The sequence below is a fragment of the Opisthorchis viverrini genome (assembly GCF_000715545.1).
Source record: "Opisthorchis viverrini unplaced genomic scaffold opera_v5_172, whole genome shotgun sequence".
Taxonomy (NCBI): domain Eukaryota; kingdom Metazoa; phylum Platyhelminthes; class Trematoda; order Opisthorchiida; family Opisthorchiidae; genus Opisthorchis; species Opisthorchis viverrini.
In genome coordinates, this window is record NW_008751831.1 from 749015 (window position 1) to 761887 (window position 12873).

A 12873-nucleotide genomic window follows, 5' to 3' on the forward strand; every position below is an offset into this window, starting at 1 on the left:
AACGCTCACCGAAAATCATTGAAAGTTGCTGCACGGTTTTGTCAAAACTGAGATCAGGCAGAATAAAGTTGGGATACCGTGTGTGCTCCGTTGTTTCAAGCTTTCTGAGCAATAAGCGTACTCCCCAGGTATCATCTTTGTGTTTCAGTTCGACTTGGAAAACAGTTTCCTAACGTCTGAACCATCAATCAGGGTCATAATGGAACTCCGTGATGCTGTTGGCGATCAAGTCGACTGAATTTGTATCTGGAGCGGAATTTGGTGGTTTTTCAGTTGCAATTTGGTGGTTGAATTTTCAGTTGCTGCGCCAATGTTTACACCAAACGTAATTGCGCCGCTTCAAACTGGTTTTGTTGTTGTAGCAGAATTTCTTTCAACGCTTCAGCAGTTATTGTCATGATTCTGTGGGTTTGGGCGTCGCCAATCTGTTATATCTGCTGATTCGCCGGCCTGTGGTATCTGCTGCTGACCCGCTCCAGTGTCGGAGAGAAAAAGACTCACGGAAGGGAACACAATAGCTATAGTCCAAAAAAGTGACTGCGAGAGCGCGAGTGCGAAAAGTACAACGGCCTCAAGCTTTTTATTGGAAGGACACTGTCTGAACTTGGTCCAATGCTGACGCACGCGGTCTGGCTTTAGTACGAGGCAGCGACGTGCTGCATGTTGCGGAGACGTTGTCTGTCCTTGATCAACGCTGACTCGCGCTGTCTGGGTTTGATGCAAGGTGTGACGCGTTGCATATTGAGGGGGCGTTGTCTGTCTGGTCAACACCCAGTGGAGCCGAGAGTCTCCGTAGATTCCGGGCATTCAGTGGTTGCTTTCAGGAAGGTGACCTTGCTCATAATATTTAAACCAGAACCGTGGTTAAGCAAGGTACGCGATACGACCTGCATTCTGTTTCCGATGATGGAGTCTTGCACCTCTCAAGTCACCTGGAATCAGATTACCTATCCACTATCAACAACTGTTTTACGCTGGTATACCTTCGTTGGACGCAAATGAATCGTTAAGCCTCAACACATGAGAATGGTCACATTTCCACAATTTTATCTCAGGTCTGGGCGGCTTTGACGCTGTCTGACCGGAGTGCTGACAAGAATGACTTCAGTCAGAACATGGACAGTGACTTGATCACTGTTTGAGCTGCCGAGTGTCACTAAACATCGAATTAAGATTAACAGGAGCCGGTGAGACGACCAATCGGTCGAATGAACATATTTGCTCAGAGGCAGCAACGGTTCGGCTAACACCACTTCGGTGCATAACTGCCACTTCAACCGAAGGAAGTCCGAGGGCCGAGGTATTGTCAGACTGCCCAAGCCTAGGCAGCAGAAGACGAGATGCTAGGGTTCGGTTCGAACAAGGACCTTCCGGTCAGTAGGCTGCGCTCTAGATAGCTCAGTGATTAAAGCGCAAACTTTTAATGCACGGTATACACGATGAGCACTTAGTGAGACACGAATTGTCGAACGAGACCAATACGAGAGACAAATTTTGATCGTGCTGACCTACGGAAGTGTATAACACTGGAACGTGGATATGGCAGGAATAGACACGACCAGTGAGGCGACAAAAATAACAATCTGAGAACCCATGGAGGCCCATTGATTTATACCTTGGAAATCCACTCTCGCCATCCCTCAATCACATCGCCTGTTCTATACAGGTCATTTCAGGGAAAGATTGACTTTGGAAATTTTGTCTCTATTTGGTGTTACAGAAGAGGACAGGTGCAACAGGGATACGTCCACTAACTGACCACCTAATCGAGAATTTAGCGAGCTATAGAAAAAGTACCCATAAAAGCAGGTAGTTATCTACGAAAACATTTTTCAAAACTGACCGGAACGATGGAGCTCAAGAGGGGAATATGGATTGGGCAATGGAAGGAAATGCTGTGGACGGATCTGACTGCGACTGGGAAAGGATGGATGACATGAGAAAGATCAAATGGTTACCAAAGTATGAAAGGCAAGGGTCCCCAGGGGGGACTCAACAAGAATATGAAAGAAGAAAAAGAAAACACTATGGTTGTCCTGGCAGAGGGTAGAAAAGCAGCGAGGTATGCAGTTGGAGTAACCATAGGTCCGTCATGAGTTAGAAAGCCGGCGTTGAAGGGACATCATGTATGCCGAATGCAGTTGATGTAGAAAGCTGTCGTCATTCTGAACAGAAAAAAAAGTAGAGAAAACCTAGATTACAATATTCAATCAACATGGGTTGACAGTATGAGCACGATCTTAACATAAGTAACAATACGACAAATTCAACTGCGAAATATCATCACGGGGATATGGACGATCAATAACTGCAGGACGGTGTCGCGTACTAGTAAAAACGCGCAACATCGAGTCCAGTATTTGCTGTCACGCCGTTAGGTATTAGTGACAACTTTCAGTATGGCCAAAGCTAGTATAGACAGCAGCTATCCTCAACTGTAGGACGGTATCTGAGCGCCATTAGTAATCACTTGTAGTCAAATCGTCGAGCAAAAAACATTATAAACAGGAGCGGGTAAACAGACCACACGTTTTCAATGATACCCCCTATACAGATAGAACCCGCAAAGTTTTCTACAGAAAAGCTATGTGAATGCATTAAGAGCAAACATTGCAACGGAACGAACGAGTATGTCGTCCAATATACGCGTAGTGCACGGACAAAGTGGATTGACTGGCCGTTGTGTGATGGCCGATACGACGAACGACTGAGTAAGCCGTCGGTGGATACCAATGCAAGTAGTGTCAGGAAGTAGATTGATTCCGAGATTGATTCCTAATAATAGCTACACCAGCTAATTTGCCAAAGCATAAACAGTAATCCAACATAAAGATCTGTCACTAAGCTGGTATGACAAGAGAGTGAGACACTGGTTAACCAATGGACAGTAGCACTGGTGATGACGCCTTGACATCCAGACGTGGACGCTAACATAGGAGACGCATCAAGATGAGCTAGCTGAAGGCTCCCACGGTTGTCGAGACAAGAAGAAGCAGCGGCTCGTAATTTTAATTTGTACCAAATTAAACCAACGTTAACTCAAGGGACTAGCGAATGGACTGCACCACTAATGAACACAACAAGCAATTATGGTGTAAACAAAAACTGGGTAGATTGCTTTCAGTCAATCAGAGTAGATTGAGTAAATTGTTACCTCAGCGTCCTTTTGGATAGACCCTACGATGGAACATGCAAATGAGTGACATGAAAACGGACGACAGCTGCTAGGAGAAACCGAGATACTTAGTTTGACGGCACCTAATTCGAAATGATGTGAACTCATTAAACATTTGGGAGTACATTTCCTCGTGCCGTCATGCAGTTAAGAAAGGCACACAGATACACCGGAAATCACCATAATATACACTTCTAGCTCACCAAGGATATGTGGCGTTTAGCAACTTCCGACCCATTAAAATGGGAGAGGCAAAGTAAAATCAGGTGACAGAATTAGACGTCTACTAACTTGGAGCATGTAAATCAACGCCTCCCGTAGTTGTTCTTTGGTTAAACCCTCGTTCCCTGTGGTACGCGAATTCTTCGACTCTAATAACACTGTAGTTTGAGAAAGTCCCGTAGAAGCAAATGTTGGGGTAGTTTGTGTCTTTTGGTAGGTTACGAATGCTGAAGGAGGACTGCAGAGCATTGCTGGGGTAACCAGGGTTTCTTCTTGAACCACACCATCCTTAGCCTCTTCACGACTGTAGACATTCAAGGTGCAACTTTGATCTGCATTTTGGCCCCATTCTTCAGAAGATATGCGATCGCCTGATGTTCGGACAGTTTCACGTTGACGGATGTGACGACGCTGTTTGCGATGAATACCTACGCGCCCACGACGTGAATCATCTTCGCACGTCTCGTCAATATCATCTGCATATCCTGCATCCAGGTCACTCAACAGCCGAGAAGGGTTACTCGTATTGCCGACAGAAGACCGAATAGGTACACCGGTCAATGAAGTCTTGGAAGTCTGAAATACATCCGGTTTCGCCTGGGCGCACTGGTCATCGTTCGAACTTCCGTCTGTAGCATCATCCCTAGCAAAGTAGCCAGGGATCTGATGGGAAACGAAACGCACAAATGACACGAATCAGAGTAAGCCATATTCAAAGACATACTCAGGTGGATATACGCAAAAGTACGAGTCACGCCTGGATAAATCAAAATATGCGCGCAAAATGTGTGCGAGATACTTACATCGCAATCAGTTTTCTTCGTTTCGACCTAAAAAGTGACTTCAGGAATGCACACAATGGAAACATACAGGGACAAGATAAGATGTTATCAGTTCTTTTTTTACAAACGATAAGGTGTAACCGTGAAGGTAGTCGGCTTTGAGTTAATAATTTTGGTGCTCGGACTACATACAGTCCGTCTGGTTCTCAAAATCTTTCAGTCGAGATTTCGTTTTGAGAGTGAAGTGGGTCTACGCTGAAGAGTCGAGAAGCGCTGTACGACTGTTTCATCTTTATTAGGAATCACGAACAGCATGCATCTCAAGAATCTCCAGAAGACTCCGTCTATTAGTTGAGGTCTATGGCGCTATGCCACAAGCGGCGAAAGTTCGACCGAAAAATTCCAAAATATTATTACAATACCAACAACCTCTCAAAATCTGTCAAGTGTGTCACACATACCTGATCAGGTCTAATTTCTCAGGAGCAAACAGCTGGTGAATATCTCTCGTAGACTGAGCTACAAAGTGTGTGGTTCATTGTTCATACCGAATTGCCGTTTGAACCGACTACTCACCAACCTGACTGTGTCCAGCTTCCAAGGTCGTACAGACCGATTTTGCGGAACAGCATCTACCCCTTCTGACAAGTTCGGTCAACCTAATAGATCGCACTGCAGAATAAAGTACATTCGCTCTCGACCGGAGTATCGGGTCGTATGGTTCCCAACCTTTCACAATCCTGAAGAATGATCTGATAAGCCAAAGGTTGTGATATTTACAAATGACAGCTACTAGGTACGGGTGGCAGATAGCGAGTGCAATGCATGGACTAAAAAATCAAGAGGTTTCTAACTGAATAATATATAACATATGCACAGATAAGGCCGGTGAAGGTCTAAACATCAAACGATTGAAATACACGATGCCCGTCTCATGCACCTTATTCAAGACAGAACGTGTTGTGAGTTCTTTCCCAGGAACGGAAACTGTAAGCTCTTATGGACTCAATGCTCTTCGAGCCGAGTTGGGCAAGTGGAGAACAAACACAAACCGAGTTGTTCCTAAACCCAGAGCTGCAATAGCCGTCAAAAACTGAACGAATACTCAAGTTGTAAATACGGAGAATGAAAACCTTTTGCCCTCGGGGCGACAGGGTAACGAAGCTACTTTTAAAAAGCTACTTTTTAAAAATTTCACTCACACAGGAATGTTCTCGAAGGAGCTGTTGTTCTAATTCAGCCACCGAAATGTGGTCTCCAGATTGGAAGAAAGAATCTTCAGAAGGGACCAGTTTTGGCAGTACACTAGGACAGCAAGCAACAAAGTATTGGGTAAATAACAAGTACCGAATAAAGGAGATAGCTGAAATGATCGTTCTGTAAGGTAATACCACTCCACTTTAGATTGTCTATCATAACACGCCACTGCTGATACTCAAGCAAAACAGTGGGTGCCAAATAAACAGGCTGGTTCCCACGGTCGGAGCTGTATAGAGTCGTCCGTCCTCAAGCCATTCTATTTTGTTTCTGACGGAGATATCAAACTCCGAGCTTCCGAAGCCCTCCAGCTTTAGTTTACAACCTGGAGAGAGGTTCCGTGAAAAAACACCATCCGTTAGTGTTTGGCATTTTCCTTAGAGGAACAGTCTTCACCAACTTGTTTCAATACGTACACTGATCTTAGAAGATGTATCCCATATCCAATTGTCAAATAGGTATAAAGTCAACAGTCGGAAACTGATATCCTCGATGATATTAGGTGAATAATCGGCTACACCGTTGGAGTAACATGCCACGGAAGGCCTCTCTGGATAAGCTGAGCAGTTTGTAAGTGTCCTCTATCGTTCAGCTGTGGCACCTTTTTGGTGCCCAGGTGCCATGCCACCCGAATGAAGCACGAGGGCTGGGATACTGCAAGGATGCCCAAATCTGGACAGGGGAAGTGGAAATGCAGAAGTCAGGTTCGTACCACGGACCTTCCGGTTAGCAAATTCGCGCTCTAACCACTGAGCCATCTCACATCCAAGTGGCCTCTGCGAGACTAGGATACAATTTATTCCCATACTGTGGAATCCACGTACTCTACTCGTACTCCACTCGCCACATCCCTCCAGATCAATAAACCATGATCAGACTATGTGACAAGTTCCGAGTGAAAGGGACAGCAAACAGAAATAAAGTGGAAATGAACACAGAAGCAATGTATGAAAAGCACTAACGGGACGGGCGTCTTCGTCTTTTGGGTTACGGTAGTGGATTTCGAATGAGGAGAGATGATGTTGCATGCTGTGCGTAACCGTTGAAGTTCTTTGTTTATATCGTTCTCTGTTGGACAAAACAAAAAAGGACAAGCTACAAAGCTGTCCAGTGGCGTAGCGATGTACGTAGAAAATAAATCAATGATGTTAACAGTGGACAATGGTCTATTTATAAGGATTACATCCTGCAAGTGAAATCAATTTATGCTACACTGAAAAACCAATAAACATTGCACGGCTAATTCGTTTTTTTTAGAATGTTATGATGTTCAGCTAATAAGAATAGCTAAGAATCTCCCTGGAAGTTCATGCAGTGAGTATCACAAGCGATCCGCATTTAAAATGAGAGCTGTAGAGCGCTTCTCGATTGTTCATCATACGATGACTTCACTCACTGAATTTTCAGTGAGTGAATTTTCACCTCTATACTCACCAAGGCCTACAAATCTTCCGCGTAGGGAAGGAATCTCATCAGAAAATAAGTTCATCTAGACTTTGTGGTGGAGACGCCTTCCTAAAGAATGCGGCGACGTATTAAAAATTTGAAACCTGTCCCTGTGATTAGCAAAAATTTCTGGCGAACAAAGATTGCATTCATTAATTCACCTGCAGTTTCGATTACATGTATATCGGTAGAATTGACAGGAGGCTTGAAAGGCGGACAAAATAATACTCGTCAAACACTCCTTGCGTCAGCTGACCCTAACTCAAAGCTGATCGAATCCAGAGTCAACTCGTCAAGTCATCTAGTCGGCAAAGGACAAAGAGATGAGTCTAACTCATCCCTCCAAGCTTCAGCATGAAGCAGACAGCCACAGAGACAGGAGTTCCTTGAATCCATGTTTATTAGTCTTATTAAGCCAATTCCCTATGCTCAAAGATCTAAAGGCCACCCTGAGATGCCTTGGTTGGTCAGTTTGTTTTAGACCCACATAAATGTAGTAAGCTGCACTGTACTATGTACGCTATGCTTTTTTACATGTTTTCCGGTGGGAGAATGTAAGAAATCAATCCATACCAAAACCATGTTGTTCTCATTGAACTGCTCATATCATGACGTGAAATGAATGAATTGCTAACCGCAGCAGACTCACCGGTTTTGTTGTCCGTTTTTTGCAAACTCTGTAAGAAAAACACAAAAGCAACATGCTCAAAACGTAATCGATATGAGTCGTTGGTAGTAAACAATCTGTCGCACATTTCTGTCGTAAAATGACTAAACTGCGTAAATACGTAACAGCTTGGCGTGAAAGTGACCAAAAAATAAACAAACCTGTTGCGCTTAAGCGGACATTACATCACACTGAGAAATAGTGCACAGCATTATGAATTTATAGGAGGCTCCTGTAGAGGGAAACACCCGTTACTTATGTAAAAGATAACGAGGCCACTGACAAACTGGTAGTGGGAAGTAAGGAACAGCCAATATTGTGCCAACCTACCTCGGAATTGAAGTCCATCTCAGCTTTATGCAGCATATCAAACAGATTTGGTGCCTGGTTGTGTTCTGATGTATGAGAGATCCCCAGTCCTGGTGAATGGTCGTCATATGACCTCCTGTTTGGCTGACCCGATGTTCGATTGGATGGAGTCATAGGAGTCTGTGAATCCCGATCGACGGCAGTGTCCCCAGAACGGCGAATCATATTTAGCAACTCAGTCAAGCCATGAGTAGTAAGTGCACCACCGTGATACGTGTCTGACGGAGAGGTTTTTGAAACGTTAGATTCATGAGCTTTGTCAGTGTTAGGAGGCGCGCGCAAACTTGCGCCACCGAGATCAAAAGCCAGCCTGTGAGAAGAATAGGACACGAGCAGTGTAGCTTTCATTGCAGTTGCAACCAACACTAGCATGAAAAGAATCTCCGGATGAGGTGTCATTCACACTACAGGCACAAAATAATTATACTGCTGATAAGCTGGCGAAACTCAAAGAAAGTTTCGAACGCCTCTTTCGAAAGCGGTAAAATCGGGGTTCGTGAGGAAGATTCCCAAAAAGGACAGAAAACGTTCAGCTGTAGCACCCTTTCGGTGCCCAGCTGCCAGGCCACCCGAATGAAGCATGAGGGCTAGTATCGGAGACTTAACTTTGTCAGGTTTTGAAAGTCGCGCATTTCATAAGATAGATGTACTTTGGTAGGTTGGAAAAAGGACTCGTCGGCAAAACAAAACCCATCTGCGCACAAACTTGGTTTCGACGGGATACTCACCCGGAACCTAGCTGAATCTCTCAGCAAGTTAATTTTATCACAATACCGTGCCAGGGCATGTTTAAAAACAAGTGTTGGGGTTCCCGATAAGGAACTTTGGGTGAAGCGTAGGTTCGACAATCCCGAATATCAAAAGGAAGAACTGGGTTCGAAATTCTACGGTACTATTTACACAAGGGTAAGCATACAACGAACCTCAAATGTCCACGTTCATAGAGTCAACAAGTACACAAGTGTCACTCACTGACCGACACGGTGCAGTGTCAGCATCCGCAAACCAGATATTGGCGGAACGTTCCTTCAGTAGTGTGGGTTACTAATCCCTTTCAACGAGCCCCGTGATTCTGGTCGGCGGCGCGATCAGACGGAAATAATGAGAGAACAAGTCAGGACAAGCTCAGCAAACGGGACACGAACGCCCATGGGTAAGTAGGTCAGCTCCGCACATTCACATACAGACACGCTAATAAACAAGTGTCGGACGGGACAGGCTTTGCGGCAAGGTGAGTGAGTGGTACGAATGAGCAAAACAAAGGTCAAAAATACATGGACGGAGTAAGCAAATGAATGGATGAATTATCATAAGATCAACTTAGGTTCAATAGCAAGCTTGGCTATAGTTTACCGTTCCCAAGCAACCGGAAGACGCTTCATCATCCGGAGGGTGCAAAGCGAAAATACGAAACTGGCGTATAGTACGATCGACCTCCGGACGGGAACAACGGTGAGAACAGGTATACATGGGCTAAGCTGGTGTAGCAAACCGAAATTACCACCAACCAGAAGGATGTCTGCCTGTTTAGACTGAGTGTATTTGGGCTTTTCATTGCAAGACTGCCCGCCTACTACGGAAACAGGCAAGCACGGTCACCTAAGCCAGCAGCCGGACGTTAGGTACGAGAGAACGATCCGTGCTTGGGTAAAGTGACTCCAGCTTTGATTTACTTGACCCTTCGCTTTAGGCTTGGGCAACCTGGCAGAGCTTAGCCCTCGTGCATGCTTCAGGTTCAATGGCAGCTAGGCACCGAAAGGGTATTACAGCTGAACGATCATTGTTACTACCGGAGAAAACACACCACAGCATTCACAGACCAGCTAGATAACAGTGTACACAGGAGTCAGGTAACTTACTTCCCGATACGTTCAGCTATGCGCACGCAGTCATCACGGGAGAAGAACCAAATAGAGTAGATACCGCCTGCAAACAAATTTGTTACCAAATAGGGAACTTACCCTTGGCAGTTTTGTATAACAAAAATGGGGCGTGCAACTGTATTTGCAAGGATGAGGTAACAAATTCGATTTGGTTCATATCTGGGCTCTTTCGGTTCAAAATCATGAACGAGTAAAATGGAACTTTAGATCTGAAGGTGAAGATAATTTGTCGGTGCACCGAGGAAGCCTACCTTTTGTACAGGAAAAATACACCACCGATTTTCGATTTAACCTGTGAAAATTAGATGTTCCAGTGTTAAATGGTTCAACTGACTATAATGCAACGGAACGAAATTCAGGATAGTGTTCCTAAATTGGGGATTTCAGATACCCACGATGGTGATAAACAACAATCACATTCAAGGTAAGCCTTCTTATCCAAACATCCAATGAAGCAACCTTTCTTCAAATAACGAAACCAAACGGGAACGCCATAGATTACGGCAAAATCAACAGAAGTAGCTGATAACATGACCCTCAGGCTTGTGCCGTTAAGGTTTCGAAAACTATGCAACATCCAAAGGACATACTGGGAATTTCGCACATTACCTAATCTAACCATCGCAGTAGTTGAAATCACCAGATGGATAAAGTTTCTACTGCTTTTAAAAAATAGTCGGTGAGAGGTTTATCATCCGACAAAATTCAATAACTTAAAAAGGCAACAGTGAACCCTTTTACTCTCCCGTTTTCTGTTCCAAACTATCGGTGTGTACACACGTATTAGAACCAATTGAACCGTTAGGATTCTAGACAAAACATAAGGGCACTCTGGAATGAAACATCACCATCCTAAGAGAGCATCAGTGCTCAATGTTGATACTTTGCTGCCATACATCCATAACTGAGTTGAGAGAAGAGAAGGATAAAAGTGAATGAGAAAGGACCTTAGTGGTACCCTAACACAACCATTAAAACGTTCGTACACCCCCATACACTCGTTCAGGTAATCTGGAGAGAAAATGACAACACCACTGAAATCGATTAGCAGTCATATCTTACAATGTCTCCAGCCACGCGCAAGGGAATTACGCGAGCCCAAATCTGGAAGGCGAGTCGCACCAAAAGTAGGTACACTTTCAGTAATTGAATTTCAGTTCAGTTTTCTCAGCTCACAAAACGTGCACCTACGTGTAGTGGTCCCAGGTTCGCTCACTGACGATAAGAAGAAAGAGATGAGAGCCACCTGTTTGAGGTGATGGCTCAATCAGTGCGTTGACGATAAATGAATCTGCTTGTCATTTGCAGCAAGAAGGGTGTGATAACGGTATTTCCTAAGCTTACTCCTCGGTCTTAACCCTCCAGACTAGCTCGAGATGGCTCAGTGGTTAAGGCGCTAGCTTACGGAATAGAAGGTCCGTGGTTCGAACCTAACCTCGGCATCTCAACTGCTCCTATTTAGGCTTGGGCTGTAACAGCCTTTTGGTGCCCAGCTGCCATTCCACCACAAAGAAGCACGGGGGCTGGGATATTCTCAGGTTGCCAAAGCCTAGACAGGGGAAGTAGATAGGCAGACGGGAGAAGTCGACAAGTAGTACCCCAGCCCTCGTCCCCCTCGGCTGGCCTGGCAGCTGGGCAAAGCGGAACGAAGCTGGCGCTCCCGCGAAAACGACCATCAAAGGTGGACAACGCATCAACGCCCAAAACCAGGTCAAAAACACATGCATAGCCCATCGTTTATAAAGCGAATGCTGGAAATTCCGACACCTCCCGTACACACCACTGGCAACCGGCATTATTGGCTGTTGCATCCATAATTTAGACCAATCAGAACTCGCCTTGATGATGGACTGCCGAGCGGCCCGATCTGCTGGTCAATCGTGTATAGCAGCGCCTAAATGCGAGTGGTAAAGAGGCATCGGTGCTGAATTCCGCCTAATACTCCCTTGAAATTTGTTGACGTAGCTTCGAGGTCGAGGGTTTACTAACAATTGCTTCACCGGCTGTCCAGCGTCGCGGTCGCAATGCATGCTCAGACTGTGCCTCCGACGGAGCAGCTGATGGATTTTCCGCAGTGATGCCGAGGTCAAAAGTGTCCAGAGGCTCGATTCACTTGGCCCTGTGGGCCGGATCTCCACATTTGTCGGCCGGATTTTATTTGCGTGCTGGATCCATCTGGTTGGGTCAACCTGAATCTCGTAGAGCACCTTGCCGGGCCAGCAAAGGATGTGTCCTGGAATCCACTTAGGGTGTCTGACGCTGTCAATATGGACCAACACTGTCTGGCCTTCGCTAAGGAGCGCGCGGCCGCGCCATGATGTTAGTTGAATTGGTTCCCGTTCTCCTGCTACGTTGACTCAATTTCCTTTTCTGTGGCCAGACAGTGTCATGCTATGTTCGAAGCTACCTTCTTGTGGTGACAATGTCAGGAGTGTTTGGGCTTGGCGTAGCTCAATACGCCAGCACGAAACTTTACAAAATCTCTTTCGTTGGTTCCTTCCCTTTGGACTTCCGAAATGCACGCTTCAGTGTCAAAAAAGCGTTCCACCAGTCCGTTCGACTGTGAATGAAATGGCGACCAGCGGACATGAGTTATGCCATACTCCCGACAAAACTCTGCGAACGTCGACAACGTGAACTGACTCATTGTCTATGGAGTTCCAAAGCGACTGAATAATCTTCGGAGTTGTAGGACTGTGGCAATTGTGGGGCAGTTTACTGGAGAGTTTCCGGCCACTAGCTGTAAGCGTCAACCATGACCAAAAAGTGCTGGCTACCTGTCATGATTTTTGTGTGCTTATTCTTACACTGAACTTTTGTATGTACATTTCAGCTCATGTACGCTTGTTCTTAGACCAGTAAAACGTTGCTTATCCTCGAAAACCTGGACTCTGTTCTAACTAGCTCTCGGACTCTTTCTAAACGTCTCAATTTACTTGTCTAAGAACAAGCGTACATGAGCATGTACTAATTTACATGGCAGCAAAACGCTGGAATCACTGGTTTCGTACCTTCGAAACCTATCTGAAAACCGTCGAATCTTCTAAACCCGACAAACTTGGAACTCTCATC

The 12873-nt window shown here is 45.3% G+C and overlaps 1 protein-coding gene across 1 annotated transcript in view; it reads right to left on the minus strand.

The window, feature by feature from the left end:
* Positions 1 to 1725: 1725 nt before the first annotated feature.
* Positions 1726 to 12873, minus strand: part of T265_07537 (hypothetical protein) — a gene marked incomplete at both ends in the record, with an annotated part of 18414 nt that continues 7266 nt past the window's right edge. Inside the window, 9 exons of the mRNA XM_009173082.1 lie at positions 1726 to 2165; positions 3467 to 4060; positions 5382 to 5484; positions 6399 to 6504; positions 7532 to 7559; positions 7880 to 8228; positions 9778 to 9844; positions 9880 to 10010; positions 10053 to 10093. Coding sequence (XP_009171346.1) covers positions 2091 to 2165; positions 3467 to 4060; positions 5382 to 5484; positions 6399 to 6504; positions 7532 to 7559; positions 7880 to 8228; positions 9778 to 9844; positions 9880 to 10010; positions 10053 to 10093 — 1494 coding nt within the window. The remainder of the gene's footprint in view (positions 2166 to 3466; positions 4061 to 5381; positions 5485 to 6398; positions 6505 to 7531; positions 7560 to 7879; positions 8229 to 9777; positions 9845 to 9879; positions 10011 to 10052; positions 10094 to 12873) is intronic.